This window comes from Parasteatoda tepidariorum, chromosome 8 (assembly GCF_043381705.1).
Source record: "Parasteatoda tepidariorum isolate YZ-2023 chromosome 8, CAS_Ptep_4.0, whole genome shotgun sequence".
NCBI lineage: Eukaryota > Metazoa > Arthropoda > Arachnida > Araneae > Theridiidae > Parasteatoda > Parasteatoda tepidariorum.
This window is the reverse complement of record NC_092211.1, coordinates 45,526,701-45,546,747: the sequence shown is the minus strand read 5'-3', so window position 1 is coordinate 45,546,747 and position 20,047 is coordinate 45,526,701. Positions and strand designations below refer to the sequence as shown.

Sequence of the window (20,047 nt, the reverse complement as noted above, 5' to 3'; positions counted from 1 at the left end):
TGTTTTTTTGTATTTGTTTATATTTTTGCATATATATATATATATATGTATATAAGCCTTATTAATCTGTTAATTTTTAACGATATTTATCACTTCACATAACGAAAAAATAGTAATAATATCACATAATGACTCATAAACTGTATTCATACCTAAAAAGTGATTTTGGAATAAACACATACTAAAACTAAACTCAGCTGCGCGACAGTCCTTAGAAGGCCAAGGCCTACTGTGTCCATCTCAGTTTTCTTGACCTTGGGCTCTGGGGTGCAGGAGCAGATGTTCCGGTCAGATGATCAGCCGTGCGCGGAACTCCCAGTGTTTAGTTCCCAAGCATGCTTGGTACTCATTCATCGACCCACTGAAGGGATGAAAGGCTGAGTCAACCTTGCCCGACCCGAGGGTCGCACCAGGGACCTGTGGCACGAAAGCGCGAAGAGCTACCGCTCAACCACCGGGCGTCATAAACACATACTGCTAGTGTTAAAAAACTATTTCCTATTCTATGTAAAGAACAATGAGATTAAAATCTGTCCTTCTATTTAAAAAAAAAATGGAAATCTTTAGCAGAAATTGGATAAGCATTACAAGGGCTTCAGCAGAATTTAATATTTTATGAAACAATAATTATTTTTATTCAACACTCTTTTCGCTTTATTGCATGTAATTTTCTTTCAAAACAATGTTCGTGAACACATTTTTTTACTAGAAGGTCGTCCACTTCCTCATAACCACAGGCAGAAGACTTATCCAAATGGAACACTCGTTATCGAAGATTTGCAGCGAGCTCATGATAGTGGAAAGTACCATTGTGTTGCTGAAAATAATAGGAGTAGGACAGCAAGGAGAGAAGTCTCCCTAAATATTATGGGTAAGGACAGTATTTTATTTTGAAGTATAACCAAGAAATGAGATCTTATCTAAGTAAGCGAATAAAAATTTTTCTGCTGCACTGTAAAAAGTTTCGGTATACAGTTGCCAATATTTTCAGTGTTAAGATAAACTAACTATGCTTTTAACTGCAAAACTGTAATTATCGTGCAAAAGATATTTTAAGAGAGACAAAATAAAAATAAAAATTAATGAATTGGTGCAAATAAATAAATGAAAATGTGCTTGCTTTTAAGCGAACTCTTTTCGGCAACACAACCATAAGTTGATTCAGATGCACTTAAAAATGCATATTTTCAGCAAACTAACAAAAATTGAACTATAAATATTTGAACATATAACAGTGAAAATGTAAAGTAAAAAAAATTTAGTTCACCTCAACTCCAAAAATTTTGACAAATATACACCATATTCCTTTGCAGTTTAGGAACATCTTTGCTTGTTAGATTACAAATAAATATCTTTTATGCTTTTATTGTAATCCAGAATTTCTGAGGTGCAACAGCGAAACACTTACTGTAAATCCAACTATAATTTCCTTTCGCTTTCGTATCTCAGACTACAAATATTACCAACTCAAGTTTCATAGTTTTAATAAATCTAACCATTCTTTTTAACATTTAACAATACATTTATTAACAGTAAAAGTATACTTAATGTAAAGCTTTTTCTATCTATATATTCTCACGAATACAAACATATAGCTTGTAAAAGATATCATTTTTAATGTTTTATCTATATCGTGTCGCAAATGAATATCTTAAAAACAAATGAAGAAACAAGATCCTTGGTGCAATCTATTTCTGCTTCAACCAATATTTTCAATAACTCTGGATAAAAAAATAGAACGTATTTCAATAAAAAACATCCTGATTAGATTTATTCTAAAGTGATTCAAACGAATCATTATAGAAAAAAAAGTATTGTGTCAATTGACTGTCTTTTCATATTAGCTCGAAAATTCTTCTGAACTTTAAAATAGAACTGGAATTAATGAATTTTCTTACTTTATATGAATTTTTACATAGTATTATTACTTTATTTCTGCCTTTACATGTATGTATTATCTTTACATAGTTTTTGCTAATATCATTGAACTAATCATGAGAATCTTAAGAACAACTGACATCTGAACAAGGTTTAACTGAAATACGTCCCATCTTAGTGAATTCGGTCATATATTTGAATCAGAACTTTTCGTACCTTTAGGAAACTAAGTTTAAAGAAATGAAAACATAATTTCCCGTAATTTAATCATTGATATCAATTCATCACTGGTAATAAGAAGGTATAGGTAAAGATATAGATATAGATAAAGATTATGTAGATTTTATAGATAAAGACTACATAGATAATATAGGTAAAGATTACTAAATTATTTTGAAAGTCTCAGATAGTCGAAGTATTCAGATAAACTGAAAAAAAAATCCGGATCAAATTAGTGTAAAAAATGCTAGCATCCTAATTCATGCCTCCTTAAAATCAATTTCCCGAGAAATTCCTTTTACTGTTAGTTATTATGTAATTCTAATTCATGAAAAAATTCATATTCATCAAGTTTATAATCATTAATTCATCAAAATTCATATTTGCAGTAAAGCATTTACGTAATTATATGAATTCAATAATTAATAATCTAAAAATTACAACAAATTATATTTTATGTCCCTAAAAATTATATGGTTAAAGTGGACTTTACGGTACAAAGTACTCGCACTCTGAATATAAATAATGACACCATAAGAATTTCTAGAAACGAGTATTCAGCTACACTGTAAAGAAACTGGAATCAAATTACTTTAACAATATTGGCACCCTGATTTCAGCACGAGTATAATCTACTTCACTGTAAAATCTATTTTAACCGTAACTTTTTCAGTAATATTCACATAATTAAACTTATTTAGTAAGCAATACTTTAACAATTACGGCTTATCCAATTTTTTTGTCCCTTAAAATTTTATTGTAAAAATGGATTTCACAGTAGAAAGTAATGGAACCCTGAATACCAGAATTTTTTAACGTAATTTGATCCACATTTTTTTTACAAAGTAGTTCGTTATAAATTTGAAATATCCTATTAGTATATTTTCATATTATGCACTCCGCACATCCCTCACATTAAATCATTGCGAAATTATTATCATTCCCAAATAAATATAAATTATGTTTTCTTCCAGCACCACCAGTAGTAGAACCATTCTCATTTCCACTCGCATTATCGGAAGGTAAACGAGCGACTGTTACCTGTGTTGTTTCATCAGGCGATCTTCCAATTCGCATTTCATGGATGAAAGACGACCATCCCTTACCAGATGAATTACGAGGATCAATCAGCACCGTAAATGAGTTTACATCTACATTGTCATTCAGTAGCGTGTCTCAAATACACAACGGAAACTATACTTGTATAGCTTCAAATCCTGTCTCATCACGGAACTTCACAGCACATATGATCGTTAAAGGTAAATTGATTTTGCTTAATTTAAATTACTTTTTAGGCTATGTGTATAGTTCACACAAAAAAGTAGAACATCCTGATTACCTTTTGATCTAATGAACAGATTTTTATATACTAAAACTGAATCTTAGTGTTCGAAGGTATAATATTTAAGTACCTTAATTAATTATCGCAGACTGTAATTGTAGCTTTGAAATAGGATACAAAAACGTACTTTCTCTGAATAAACATACCTTTTCTTTCAACAGATTTGGATTCCTGGCCTTCAAGAGATGGGGTTAACCGCAATCTAGAAAATATGGCTTTCACAGTTTCGTCTGGAGATCCATTGAAAATTTGGATCCCTTAATGTTTATTTTGCTTTTTGCATATTTCGTCATATCTCGAGAACTTTTTAAGCGAATTAAAAACAAAATTGCCTTATAAATAAAATTCATTTATCTAGATATAATTTCATGCAAAATAAAGTCTTCATTAATAATTTATTATTTTTAATCATTTAATTTACTACCTGTCGAACAAAGTTTGAATTGCCAAGTACATAAATTTTTATATAATTTCAGAGAATGTGATTTGGCGAAGTAAAAAATTTGAGTGAAATTGAACAAATAGATCGTGAGAAATAAAATTTTAAATAGTCAAATATTTAACCTTTAGAACCTTTAAGATTGAATGCTAGTACGTGAAGATCCGTTCATTTGATTAAAAGTTTTTCTGTTCCGTTTTTATATTCATTATTTATTTATTTATTGTATTATATTACTTCCAACTACTTTGTTTTAAAAAGCATTTGCAGTCTGAACTGCGTCAGATTGCACTCGTATGGATTGCATTCCAGAAATATTTTATTTTTTCAACTCTTATCTGAACATTTCTGAAAATTAAAATTTATTTCTAACCTTTATAATTACACGTTAAAGATCCTTGCCTACCTAGAAATGAGCAGATAAATTTGATTTTAAGTTCAAATATAATAAAAAAGTTTTAAAATGTTAGAAATGGCATATTTTGAATAATTTTAACATTATGCAGCATATTTAATGGTATTATTTTTAATTTATATTGAAAAATTGCCTTATTTTAGGAAAAATAATGAAATCATAACCCATTGTTATTTGGTACCCATTGTATACAATGAAACAGAAGTTAGTAAAGAAACCATTTAATATTTTTCCCAAATATTTGGGCATGACGATCATCTTCGTTTTCTGCCGGCAGAAATAACGTTGATGGCTTTTATTACTTCAAGTTTTAAAATGATTAGGAGGGATGGGGCAAGTGGGCATTTTTGTTGTAGCAATCTCTTTTCTTTGACTAAGCTCAAAAAGGAGGACCAAAATCGAGAAACTTGTAAAGAGTTACACTCCTTAAAATAAAATAAAAAAATAAATCAGGAAAATTTACAAATTTAGCCAAATAAAAGTTGACAAAACTAAAATTGGCCATATTCAAGAAATTGCTCGTGTTTTTTAAAATCGGCGTATTTTAGGAAACACATGCCCAATAAAAAATGTACGTAATGAAAAAATTTACTCTATGAGAGAAATTTCTAGCATTATGAACGTTATTAAAACATCCTTAGTTACGTATAGTACACAAGAAGCAGACATTTTCTTCAGTTGGCATTAATATGTAATAGTATTCCTTGAGCTTGTACTAAAATATCTTTTTTTTTTAAAAGTGCAAGGTAGTTGCAGGTTTCCTAGTTTGTGAGATTTCTCTGTAAATTACCATTATTGTAGCAACTATTGAAATTCTATTTGCCTATAAAGATTAAACCCGCTTTTAGTATGCAAAAAGATTTCAGCTGTTAGATTTCTTTCTGTTTTGTTTAATTTCTTTGTTTCAAAAGATTTTTAAAGTGCGTAATTTTTAATGGGGATAGCTGTTTATTGAATCTTAGTCAATTTCCCAGCTATGAAATACAAATTAGAGTTTTTCTCAAAATTTACCCTCTCTCAAACGATTGGACAAGCTAGTTATTTCTAAACCATTTGCAAGCTTATATCTCGAAGCAATCAGAATAAAAACAATTGACAATTGCGTAAACCATTTCGGGGGTTGAAAAACAATATCAAGAGGGAAATGAATTTTCTTTGCGAAAAAAATGCACAGTGCCAATTTAGTCAGGCTCGTGATCGAATAAAATAAACATAAAGATGGTGTAGAAACATTTTGCTAAATCCCTGTAATACACTTAAATATCTATATCGGTTATATCTATAGCCTTTAGCTGACCCAAAAAGTCGTTCTAGATAATCCTTGCTTTTATACGCTATTATACACTAAGTGGTTAATTATGACCACCTGATAGTCTCCTGCAAATTGAACTATTGCGGCACAGTGTCACCTCTAGAGGTCGAAATAGCTACAAAAAGGGAATGCAAGACAAATAACCATCAATTACTTTATGTTACGAGCTGAAATATAGATAAAAAACGTGACTTAACTAAGTTTGAAAACGGGATGATTGCAGGCGCTCTAGCATTGGAACCAATATCAGCAAAACTGCTACTTTTGTGAAGTGTTCTAGAGTAGCAGTTATTAATGTGAACAGAGAGGGGACTACCAAGCTGAAACTCAACGTCTGTCTTGTAGTCTTCACAAGCTAATGAATGCTCGATTTAAAATGAGACTTGCCAGAGTTGTCCAGTCTAACAGAACAGCAGTAGTGCATTAAATAGAGAGGACTTTTTATGAAGGTGCAACTGCAAACGTCTCTGAACGAACTGCGCTCCACACATTACACCTTATAACTTATGGGACCCAACACCCTGTTCGAAAACCTTTGCTGTCAGACTTGAACAAAAGCAGGCGTCTCCAGTTTGCAATGGAGCATAAGGATTGAACAGTAGATGACTGGAAAAGGGTCATGTGATCTGATGAATCGCATTTTCAATCACGCCATGCAGATTGTAGGTTTCGGATATGTCGAAAATAGCATCAAAGTATGGACCCCAACTGCATCGCCACAACACTTTTAGCTGATGGAGGCAATATAAGGTTTGAGGGATGTTTTCTCGCATTGAATGGGTCATTTGATTCCTGTGGAACAACGCACCTGGGGATAGATACTTTCAGAAAGACAATGTTCCTGCCATGCAGCTCGTATTTTTGTCAGATGGTTAGAACAACATGATGGTGACTTTACCTTGCTTCGTTGGCGCAATTACCAGTTCTCAAACCAATTGCGAATTTTTAGAATGAGACAGAATGAGGCATTAAACAGCTGGACCCAGTGCCATCCAATCTGATGGTGCAGCTCATCGGATAAGTGCAGCTCATCGGATATCTCATAGAACTTATGACAAAACAATTCGAGCAGTATTATGCGTTAAAGGTGGTCCAGCAGAGTGTTGAGGGGTGATTATAATAATTTGGCAACTCAGTGTATATTCTAACAAAATTTTACTTCTGAAAATTTCAAAAATGTATGATATTATTAATTCTATTGAATCAAAAAATTATATAACTAAGAGTTCTGTATATTATATGCGAATAAAAGTTTGTGCACCAGGTTTTGATCAAAATGTCAATTGAAAGTGGTTCAATAATAATTTAAAATAAAACTAAATAAAAAAGTGTATACATAAAAATATACTAAACTAAGTGTAATTTAATTTTTAGTTATTTAATTAAATGTATTTTATCATGGAGAAAATAATTTGGTAAAATTACCGTACTGCATGGTTGAAAAACAATATCAAGAAATCATTTCTGGTAAAAAAAAAGGCAAACAAACAAAATTCTGGAAACCAAAACAAATGCCCATGCTGTTTAAACCCTTTATTTGTTTTTGCTCACATGGTTATGATTTACTAAATTATCTTGTTTTCAAAAAAATGTAGCACTTAACTACACATTTAGTAAAATAACATGAAAAATTAACCAAAAATTAATCAAATTGCATCATAAATTATAAAACTTTGCCTTATTATTTTATCTAACTCAATTCATTTATCTAACTTAATTTTACCAAATTCCTTGCCAAAGTACTTTAATAAAAATTACATAGAGCCTTTTTGGTATTCCCCTCGAGTCAGAATTAGGGTAAATTTTACCATATCCTGTTAAATTTTACTATATTTTTTTGACTATGGTAAAATATTAATTAAAAATTGTTATTTAACCATTTTTACGAGAAATTTCTGGCAGTGTATTTGAAAATAAAGGAATAATTGAATTTATAGAAGAATGAATTATTTTTAAGTTCACAAAACTGTTAAGGGATTGGGTTATTGATTCCGTAATACTGTTAGCTGATTTACACACAGATCACAGATTATTTCTTTGCTAGAATTGTAAGAAACAACATAGTAACAGAAAAAAACATTATTAGTAAATAATATAACAAAATATATCATAATAGAGTCATAGTGTTCCTCCAAGCAATATGCTTGACATAAGGTAAAATTATGTTTAACAATTGAAAAAAAAAGTGTTAGCTAACAAGTTTGCATTTAGATTGCAAATATTTTTTTTCTGTTTTATAAAATCATCATATATAATATTAATACAGTTTCCTTTCAGATAGAGGGAAAAAAAGAAAATATTCGTTTATTTTCTTTCAAGAAACAGAAATTTAAACTCTGTCAAAATGATGGCGACACTCCAGTAAACTCGATCTCAGTTTTAAAGGAGAAACAATACTTTTATTTTTCGCTCCGTTAAAATTATTATTCGAAGAAAACATGAATTTAAATTAAGTTATTACCTATAAAAAATCATCCATCTTTTTAGCATTACAAAAAATTCTATTTCAAGAAAATTAGGTAATATAAAAGTTGATGAATCGTATTTTTCAAAATATTGCTTTATTAAAGTTAGAAAGCTGTTGAATATTTTCTTAGTTTATAATAATAATGCTTTGGACTATTATGTCATTAAAAATCGTAAAACGAGAAATAAAAACCAGTTATAAAGTTTCAGTAATTTTTTTTCACTTTATTATTATAAAAAGTTACAAAACATTTGAATAGTTTTGATCATATTTTTCCTATGGATTTAAACTATTACAATTTATGCTTCAAATCACACATTGTATTATATTACAAGTTTAGTAAATGCAGACTATCAATTCACTGATTATAAATTGCTTTTCACTGATCAAAATAATACAGTCAGTTTATATTAGAGTTCAAATTTTCTCCCCCCTTAAAGGAAATAAGTGATACATTTGTTTTTGAAAGTAATAAGTTATTACGCTAATTTATAAATGTAACTAAGAATATGTTTAACAATGCTCTTCGTAATATAATACTCAATTAAAACAATTTAATTGAGTATTATAATACGAAGAGCGATCTGTATAGTTAAATGTTTAACAATGATATCTACTGAGATTAATGCAATTATAAGGGCGATGCGCTGTTATTCTGTTATGGGAATCTGGTAATATTTTAACCAATTCAAAAACTCATCGTCCCAAAGATAAATCAATGTAATGTAAAGTGCGAAAAAAAATAGACCACCTTGAATAACTGATGATCTAACGATCGGATATTCACGTTCTCTGACTTAATCTTAATGGTTTGAGGGGTGAGCTTAAATATGTTAATTTATTAGCGCAGACGATACTTTAAGTTCTGAAATCGAGCACGAAAATGCACTTTCTCTAAATAAATATACCTTTTTCTTGATAAGTTGTTTTTTTTAATCCCAAAATATAGAGGGAAAGCCATAATCTGTAAAATTTTGTGCAACTAGTTTTAAAAAGAAAAAAGTTGAAATTTAGGCTCCTTAAGGTAAATTTCAATATTTGCGTATTTTGTTATGGGAGTCTAGTAATTTTTGGCACAATTCTAAATCTCGTTGACCAAAAGATAAATCAAAGTATTTTTAAGTGCCCCCAAAAAATATTAAAAACAAAATAAGCAAAAAAACCGACTATCCTGAATTACTTATGATCTAATAATCGAATCTTCCCGTCCTGGGACTCAAATCTTAATTGCTTGAGGTGATGATCTCAAATGTGCTAATTAATTAGTGCAGACGATATTTTAAGTTCCGTAATCATACAAAAATCGTACTTTCTCTAAGTATTACCTTTTTCGGTGGATTCGCATTTCTGACCCCCCAAATAAAGAAGACAGCAGTAATCTGGGAAATATGGTCCACTTAATTTGACGAGGAAAGCGATACAAAATTTGGACAACTTAATATGAATTTTCCTTTCCAAAGAAATTGCCATTTAAGAAGTAAATTCTAGTTAATATAGCTAAAATTGGAAAAACTAGGTAGGTGACATTTTCATAGAGACTATAATTAGGGTAAGAGAAAAAAGAGTGGATGGATTCCGAACTATTTTATTACCAATTTATTAGAAGACGGAACTAATAATTCTTAGTTTTATTTCATTTTCCACTGCCTAATTTGAAGCTGAAAATCATGTATACATACTAAAGTTATTAGTTACGCTAAGATTAAAGTGAAAGCAAAAACAATTTTGTTACATTAAACAAACCTATTTTGATGCAACCAAATTTTCCATGATTCATAAAAACCTCTAAAATGTCACTTGCCTACTTCCTTCCCTAAAATCTTCACTTTTGTCGGCATATGCCTTTCATTTTTGTGCATGACTTTGTAGCATTATTCAGTGCTGATAAATAATTTTTTATTCACTGCGTACGATGAAGAGATATTCAGCTAGTTAAGTAATAAAAAAACTGCAAATTAAATTCAAAAGTTATCTTTCTCGTAGAAATATCTTTGAATACTGGAGCTTCAATATTGTGTTTGAAAATTTTTTAATTCGAATTGATAGTTACAGAGAAATGATGAAAAATTGTCTTTAAGAGGCTCTCTGTATTTTTCTACATGAAATTTCAGGACCATATTTTTTATACTACTACCCTGCATTTTCTTGTTTAGGATCTAAATACATCCGAAAAAAATGCATAATTATTCAGTTTAAAAAAGCTTTTTTTTTACATTTGCTTTCCTAATTTAAAATAATTAATAACTTCATAACTAACTGAATAACACTGGGATTTATTTTATATTCACTTTTTTTTTATTTTGCATGAGATTTTTTAATATATCTTAGATACTTTTAATTCTAAAGCTGCAATCTATTTCTCTTTCAAACAGTTTTTTTAAACATTTTTCGTCTATTTTTTTATGAATTGTTACAATAAATTTCCCGAAGAATTAAGCCACATAATCAGCATTAAAATTGCTCTCACTTACTATGAACTGTTTCTTTGCACGATTTTGATTAGGTAATAATGAGGAAGCCCTTTAATCGCGCAAGACGACAGTTCCGACGGTGTTTTCCTATGCAAAATTAATCCAAACGATGTACCCTAACTTTCCTAGAAGTTTGTCGCAACTCTTATACAACCCCCTGTTATATGAAAATATTTACCCCGACCTGCCCCAATTGAGGGCATACGGGTATACCCCCTGTTATATATAACGTTTTTAAACTTGGTAAGAAATAGATAAACTTGTTAAAAAATGGACTAAAAATGTCATTAAAAAACGGTATTTTTACAAGCAAAATTGGTTAAAGATTTTAAATTCCCACTCTTGAATTAGGAAATATCAAGTACTTGCATAAATGCAACAAAGATTTGTAAACCAATGTAATGATCATAGCTAAAGTTAGTCTCTCAAATTAAGTTTGTTTCCTAGTACCTGAAACTTTTTTGTTTATGTTGCACTTTATTTTTTAATACTTTATATTATTGTAGCCATATTTCTCCATTACTAATTAACATAAGCTAAATATTAAAAAATTTAAAATTTGAACAGTTTACTTAGTTGATCTCTAAAGTAAATGCTGTTAAATTGGCTGATATTTTAAATCGAAAAGTTTCCAAATCAACCTTAAATGGCTCTACATATGTTAAACATATCAAAACAATAATACGAAATTATTTTTCCAATCACTTACACAAATTATACTTAGAGTGATAAAGCATTACGCGATTCTTTTGAAATTAACATAAGCGAATATTAAAAAGGAAAATCAACAAAACTTTAAATGCAAATTTTAATCAGTGTGTAAATTTTAAGAAAGACATATTGTCCATCTTCTTCCAAAGTAACACCTGAAATATTTGTTATATTATCTAATTACTCCTGCTTATAAAAGAAATTTGATTTATTTAAAACATGCATGTTCATCATTAGTTTATAAAATAAATATTCAGCACACTAACTGTATAAATACAAAATCGAATTTTCCTTACATTTTATTAAGTTAGTCGAGTTTGTATATCACTAGTTAGGAACGAACTCTGCAAATACATTTCATCTAATTTGATTTTAACGTTAGGTCTTGTAAGCTCGAATTGTGAAGTTGACGAGAATCAGATTTTAATAATTAAGTTAGCAGCAGTGGCTGATATGTCTCATTTATCTATCTTAAATGTTGTCGACACAGAACTTTTTTGTTTCCTATTCGAGAAAGCCCAGAAGGAGAAAGACAAACAGGAATAGAATAAATAATTTTCTAGAATAAATCAATTTCTAAATAAAATTCTAATAGAATCATGTTCTAATATTCTCTCAATTTAATCATTTTTCCACACTGTTGTTTACATTTTTAACAAAACATGATCCTAATGCGTAAATATTCTGATGTTTCTTACATAAGTTTAATTATAATAGTCTTTTCATTATTGCATTAATCTTAACTAATTAAGGGTATTATTATTAATAAAAATTCTAATTAGTCATGATAAATATTGTGAAAATAATTAAAAATAATTCATAAATTAATTTAGTTTCTTCTTATATTAGTTCATGCAACTAAAAAACTAATGACACCAACAGAAATTTTTAAATAAAATGTGTTGTTCAGTAAAACATTAACGAATTTATATAGCTTAGTTTGCTACAATTGGGTATTTATAATTTGAGAAGAAGTAAAATTATTTTGCCTAACCACGTGATTTAAATCAGATATAACTGGATATCTGAAAGCGATATCACGCTTGTGCGTTGAACCCTATTTGCTACTAAGGAGACAAATGCCACGATTTACTTTCGATGACGTCACTTGAAAGTATTCAATTAAAAGCCATAGCACACAATTAGTTTTAATTAGCATAACCTAATCTAAAGATATCTGACGTATCGAATTAAGATATGTTATTAGTAGAAAATATTTAACGTGTGTCTTGATGATTGAAAGTGTAATTGCAATAAAGTAATTTTACTACCTAGTTAAACAACGTGAAAAAAAGCTCGAAAACCGTGTGCAAAAATGGATATAATATAATTTCAGCTTTTTTTAAAAAAAATTTTTTTAAGTGTTTAAGCAACAAATGACATTAAAAGAATAAAGATATTCACGTATGTAAAGTGGTTCATTACTCAGGACTGAGGAACACGTTTGAATAAGATAATAAAAAGAAGGGAGATATGTTAGTACCTCAGTATCTAAACGCCATAAGTGGTGATAACACATCAGTGTCTAAACCCTAAAAATGATGTTAACACCTCAGTGTCTAAACCCTAAAAATGGTGTTAACATCTCCGTATCTAAACACCAAATGGCATATTTTAAACACTGAGGAAGATTCTTGTCTACAAATCTGAAACTATAATGTGACCATTTCTGTGCTTGATTTTTTCTTTGCTCACGGCGTTTTTCATTTTTGTCTATGCAGTACAAAGCATACCCTATCCTTTCGGGTATTCTGTTATTAAAGTACTTTTAATTATTATGGAATATTAATAACGATTTTTATTAATATATAATTCTATTAATACATACACTAAGCTTTTTACTTCGAATTTCAGTCCCTCCTAAATGGAAAACAGAACCATCTGATAAATCCGTAATTATGGGTCAGGCAGCCATGTTTGATTGCCAGGCTACTGGTTATCCTGATCCAGTTATTCGTTGGAAAAAGTCAATAGGTAAGTTTTCTGAAATTATTAGTTTATTTATGCTAAATTCTTTTTAAAATACACTAATTATCTACAGTTACCTAAAAAATAACTGGTACTGCCATCTGGTGTGTAAAATGAGAAATAAAATGCTTTCTTGGCAAAAGAAATGAATTAGTTTTATTCTTTTTGGCGCGTTACTACTGAACAGTCCTGCTCGGAAATATCACGGGAGCGAGAAATAGAGGGCAAAACCTCGCCCCCTCATTTTCATGGGAGCGAGAAAGAAGGGGTTAATTCATACCATGCTTGCTTATGAGAGAATGATGGGATAAGTTTTGATGAACAAATCGGTATTAGGAATACCGAGCAACGTATTTAAACCTTAAAAATATCAGTATGCATCAACCTTCAACCTTAAGAGTATCAGCAAGCTGAGCAATATGGTTCATATGCATTCGATCACATTTATTGAAAAACATAGTTTCTATAAAATAATTAACATATTTGCTGGATTGGAATGTGTGAATTATTGCTCATTACACGGTTGCTCAGTAATCTCTAATGCATGTGTGCGTTTTAAAGAAAACCTGCATTTAATATTCCATACACTAATGCAGTAGAATTTTATGAAGGTTCGTTGTTCAGTATACACTTGCGTGGAATTTCTTCTATTAGTGTCCTTTAAGATTGAAGGTCATTACCCGGTATTTTCTGCACTGATAGTTTTTCCAATTAATGTTACGTGTGAAATTCTCACCCGTGCAAGGGAAAGAAATTGCTGAATGAGGACACACGAGTGGCGAAATAAATGTGAAAACATTATAATAGTAGAAAAAAATGTCCTTTTCAATTTATTAATCATGAAATGACTTAATGTTTTGCCTTCGGCAAGTAAAACTTTACAAGACTAAGTTTAGCGAGAGGATTAAAAGAATTGAACAATGTTGTTTTTAACAAGCCTAAAGGAAAATTGGAGCACATTACTACCGTAATAATAACTTCTAGAAGTACCAAAAGTGATGACGAAAAAACAATAATAATTTTATTTTTTTAGTCCCTTCGAAAAACGTTGGTTATGGAAATTTTGTTTCATTAATTGCTTTTTATATATATCTACATTTTTTGCCATTGATTTTCTAAAAAAATAATGATAAAGAAAAAATATGTTATCCTTTACTTGTAAATATAATTTACTAATTCAAAAAGGATATTTAAGAGTATCTTTAATAAAATGGTTGTTTTTTGTTGAAACTTAAACAATCAACGAATAAATTAGAATCTATTTTTAACGAGAAAATTTTTTGAAATCTCTATTGCGTACTTCTACAAAATATCTAAGCAAACAATGTTAAATTTCTTTTCAAATGGCTTTAACTTTATGTAAAACATTTTCTAGAACCATGGCAAAATCTAATTAACATTTGAATTAACTCCCAGAGCCGTTTAAAGAATAAAAGAATAAAAAAGGAACCATATTTCAATAAACTACAAAAGCGGTCAATGTTACTTTATAAATGGTTTTGAAGAGAATTAGCTCTAGGAAGACTAGTACAACAAAGCTGTAATAAGTGTCGGCGTAAAACTAATAATTTGGCTTCATCACTTCTGCTTGTTAAGTAATTATATTTTGGCGCAAATTGTGCCCACAAATTAGCATTTTTCAGTGTTGCTGACGTAAACATCATTAGAATTCTTGTTATTGTTGCCAACTTGGCGAATGTTATCAATTCCGAATTTATTATCGAGTTTATTGTGACATATTAAATCTCTTTTGTTATGGTAATGGCCATATGCTTTGCTAAATGGATTAAGCTTTTATGGAAAGCATTATCTAAATTTACTGTAATGATCAAAGCACTTAATTGTCAAAACTGAACTACAAAAGTAGGGCAAAGAAAATTAAAACAGATATTGATTAAGAAATTTGTATTGTTGGTCGATTTTATTGTATAGAATAGGGCTATTTTCCTGAAATTTTTGAGAAGTAAACTTTATTTTATATCAATTGTAAAATGCATTATCTTCATACATCGTTTGTTTTTTGTTGTGAAAAAGGATGATATCTCTCCATTTATGTTCTTATCACTTGAGCCATATTATTTAGTTCGATGCACTGTTGCCTTATAGAAACAAGTAAACACTGCACAACTTAATTAAGAGCCTCTTATAATTTAATTAGAGATTTTACTTATATTAACAAAAAGTCTTTACTTCATTAGTATTTTTCATCAAAATACATTTATTGTTAATTTTTTTCTCATAAGATGTTTGCATAGTCAAACAAATCAAATGAAAACCATGGCTACATTGTGTGAACATTAACATCAAAGCAATATTAAATTTGTGAAATAAATTTAAATGTATTAATATAGATTTGTAAAGTATAAACATTAGTTTCGTTATTAATTTTAAATTTAAATATGATTTATAAATAATTTTTGTCTCATTTGCTTTCGAAAAAATATTTACAATTATTAAACTTTTATTTCATTATCTTGAATCAAATTTTGGGATCGTCAGGCATTTTGTAAGTGACATGGTGCTTTAATCTTTTATTTGAATTCAGATTCTTCCGTGTTGGCTTCAAAAACTGAGATTCCTGGAATTTTCTCAATATTTTAAATTAAAATTAGATAAACGCTGAACCTAAAATACTAAATATTAAGAAGTTGAACTTATTTTTAAATTAATTATTAAAAACTCTAATTACCAAAAATGCCGTACCATGCAGGTATCACTTTTTACCTCCATGCATGCCTTTTGGCAGGTAATGCATAAAATGGCAGGTAATACATAAGTTTGTTAGGGTAGCGAATAGTGATATGATATAGCCATGTTAATTTTCTATAATAAAAACTTAGATAAGACTCTTTTTAGTCGGAAGGACGGTCGAAGCCTGAATGAACTTTAGGACACGCGGGGATCATATAAATGAAATTCATTATTACGCTTCGAAAAGTCTTTGTAATATTTATGAGAAATGTAACACTTTTGAGTCTTAGACGTTTGCTATTTATTTCTAAACTATTTGAAGTTTTATATCATTCTTTTTACGATGAAATTTAGTAACACATTGTAATGTTTCCTTTTCTGATAACTAATACATAAATCATTATATTACACTTGACATCATTGGTTTATGCAGACATATTTCTAGCTAGTAATATTTATTCATAGTTTGTTTTATCGGAGGCAATAGTTACGCTCTGAAATTATGCTTTTTTTGGAAAATAATGCACAAATCTTGCTAATTTCAGTAGTTCCAATTTCTTGAGCAAAACTTTCCTTCGAGGAAGCTTTTAATTCATATTTTGGTGATTCCAGACAAACATTGTTTAATATTTGAACTTGTAGTTCATGATTTAAACGCATATTAGCCGCATGTTTGTTGGAGTTGATCATAAATGATACAGCAGGGTCATTTATTTCCCTACTACGTGAGTTTCGCCGATTTTAATAGTGATGGATTAGTGGTTTTTTTGTTAGACAGAAAAACAGTTCTCGTACTTAATGTTTCAAAATTTGAATGAGTAGAAATCACTTCAATTAAGAACGAACAATAATTCACTGAACTCGGCAGTTACGTTCATTAAAATTCTTTGTAGAACAAGCTGAAAGACTCCCGGGGTTATTCTATGACCCCAGTAACTGATAAAACGTCTATTGGGAAAGAAAAATGTGTAAATTCTTTTTAATTACTTACAAAATTCTGATAGTTCGAAACACTCAGCTACTAATTAAAAACAAGTGAACAGGTGTCTATTTTTTTAGGAATCTGAAATTATAGAATGCATGGTGCCATAAAATAACCTCCGCATAAGCTTACGAATTAATTTTACTTAAAATGAGCAAAGGGTTTTATCTATAAATAATTAAACTTTGTTGAACAATTTTATTTTTCTATTAATGAGCTCTACATGTTCTCAGATACGTTTAATAATTTTCCCATCAATAATTACTACGGATTATGCCTCAAAATTGTTAAAACACTATGTCTGCGTAGTAATGTTTAGATGCAAAAAAGTAGCTTATTTAACAAAAAAAAGGAATTTTATGATTTAAAGCAATTAAGAAACTTTAAAATAACGTTTTAAAGAAAAATAATTTTTGCTGAAAAGTTACGGCTAGGAAGGAAGGTTATAAAATAAGAATACCAATATTGACAATTCAAAAATAACAATCTTAAATATACAAGTATCGAGTATGCCTATTACTGAAATTAATAATTATTTTAAGATCATAACAATTTCCGGTTATAAATTTCAAACTGCTGTTTATTTTATAAATAGTTATTTTTAAGTAAATAATATATTTTCAGCATTTTCGTAACTCTTTTATTTCTTTAATATCTAAAAGGAAATCTACCCAACATTTCCTTTTAAAAATAAAGCTTAGGAATACGAAAAAGAGATAATACGATTATATCTCGTCTGACATGAAGAATATGGTAATAGATTTGAAAAATATTTATAACTTGCGATACAATTTACTATAAAAAAGACTCCATTTATGCTATTTGCACAGTTCTTTAAAAATTGTTTATTTAAAGAAGCTGGAGAAATTGCTTATGAATAATTCACATCAAATAAAACTTGACTATTTCTATAAATTTTTATAAAAATCTATACACTTCATCTGCATTCAACGCAAGCAAAATATTTTTTTAGTCTCTTCTCCATGTTGAAGAAATAAATCTTTTTATAGCTTTGTAAACTTTAAGTGTTTAGGCTTTGCTTTTTTTTTTCTTACTTCAACTATACATTACTTTCAGTGATTCAAAATCAAGTGCACTCTTGTCTTTCAAAACCACTAAATAAAGCTTTTTTTCTTTATTTTTCCTATCTTTTTCTTTGCAGAGGGCTCTAAGAGTCAGTTTCAAGTGATCATTAGCAACGAAAATGTTCAAATCTTAGAGAATGGCTCTCTGATCATCAAAGAGTCAACCAAAGAGGACAGCGGACATTACATGTGCCAAGCTACTAATGACGTTGGTTCGGGACTTAGTACCGTCGTATTCCTCAAAGTACATGGTAAAGAACTTGACTTATATTCGGTATTTTGATTGGTGCATATTTTCTGAAGCAGAACTGATGCGTTTTATTAGTTCGAAGTTTTAGTTCCTTTTTTTTGGTTAAGCACTTTTTAAATCTATATTTCGTTTATGCTTTTTTCCCTTCTTTTTAAATTTGAAAGCAGGAATCATTTAAAAAGAACTGAATCATTGCGAAGGGCCATTTGAATTTTTATATTAATATGCTTATGATTTATAATACAGGCTTTAAGTTATTAATGTATCAGTTAGTTAGTTAAATTTGCGTGATATTTATCAGTTAGGGTAGCTTATTAATTAATAAGTAAAATGATTGTTATATTACTAGACCCGGAACAGTGATTAAGACTACCTATTTAGTACTAAACTCAAAGAATTTCTTGTATACCTTTTCTTTTCAATAAGATAAAAAAATTACAGCTTAAATGTTTCAGTTTTACTTTTTTTTCAGTAAAGCATAGCTATTTGTGTTCGCCAAAATATATTACTAACAGAAACCTTTCGTTCCAGATTTAACTATGTATTTGCATATTTTATACAGGCATTATTTAAAATTTAAAGTGATTGATTCATTAGGCATCATCAACTTAGATTAAATGCTGATTCCGCACCACTATTTTTTTTCCTGATCTGTGGGAAAACACAACGTCAGTTCGGAAGGGTTGAAAATATTTTTTTTAATTAAAAATATTATAATTAAAGTTCGATACGTTAATCTTATTCATTGTTGACAAAATTTTTACAGAGTTGTAAAAAATCGCAATACTATTACTGATATCAATGATGCTTTATTAGTTTTGGTTATTCATACTGTGTAAAAAATAAAAATAATGAAAAATTGGTACTAATTGGCTTAAGTGAATATAAAATAATCGAAAGAACATAATATTACTGATGCCAACGATGCCTAATTCATTTAAGTAATAGGTACTAATTGAAAAAAAAATAAAATATCGACTGTACAAAAAGTATAAAACAAAATAAATCGTGCAAAGGTGCAAATTCATTTATAGGAGAAATAAAAAAATCGTTATCATAAGTTTTGACTCATACGTAGCTTTTGACGCATACAGCTAGTAGTAAATAATAGCAATTTTAAAAACAATTTTCAGCATAATGATAGTTTTAAAAGAAGAAAAATGTCGAGAAACTAGCCGCGAAGCGATACACGTGAATACTATATCATGACTTTCTTCTGAGGCATGACACCTTTTCCCCCTTATTTTACTTGACAAGTTTAATGATTAACTAACTAAGTCAAGTCAGGTAAGTAAGTGTCAAGTTAATTAACTTAGACACTTATTTTGATTGTAAATAAAATAATAATTAGATTTTTTTAAAAATATTTCTTTTAAAAAAATTATGGAATAAAATGTAATGATGCTATTGAAACATTTGTTAATCTGTTAGATATGTATGCTGAATTTTTGAAGTCTAATAGGATAGTATAGTAAATGAAAAATCCCAAGAAAATGAAGCAGAAAGAAAAACTTAAAAACATCATTCCCTTGAAATATTTATGAAGGTTGTAAAAATGTGCAAACTTCGAACGCACAAAAATAAGCACTAAATCTTAACGTGCAAGATATGAATGTCAGCAAGTCTTGGGAATAGGAGCCTATGTAAACAACTCTTGGGAATTGGTGCCCCATAGGTGCCCATGAAAAATTTTCTCAGTAGTTTTTTAAACTTTTTTAAGATTATCAAAGCTTACGTAGTGTTTAATACATTTATATATATATATATATATATATAACGTGTTTATTATACACACACACACACATATGTGTATGTGT

The 20,047-nt window shown here is 29.2% G+C and overlaps 1 protein-coding gene across 1 annotated transcript in view; it reads left to right on the top strand.

Annotated features, from left to right (window-relative positions):
- The window catches only part of LOC107452990 (cell adhesion molecule Dscam1), a gene marked incomplete in the record, with an annotated part of 286,344 nt that overhangs the window by 147,401 nt on the left and 118,896 nt on the right, over positions 1-20,047 (top strand). The window contains 4 exon segments of the mRNA XM_071184722.1: positions 710-871; positions 3,072-3,356; positions 13,109-13,228; positions 18,058-18,231. Coding sequence (XP_071040823.1) covers positions 710-871; positions 3,072-3,356; positions 13,109-13,228; positions 18,058-18,231 — 741 coding nt within the window.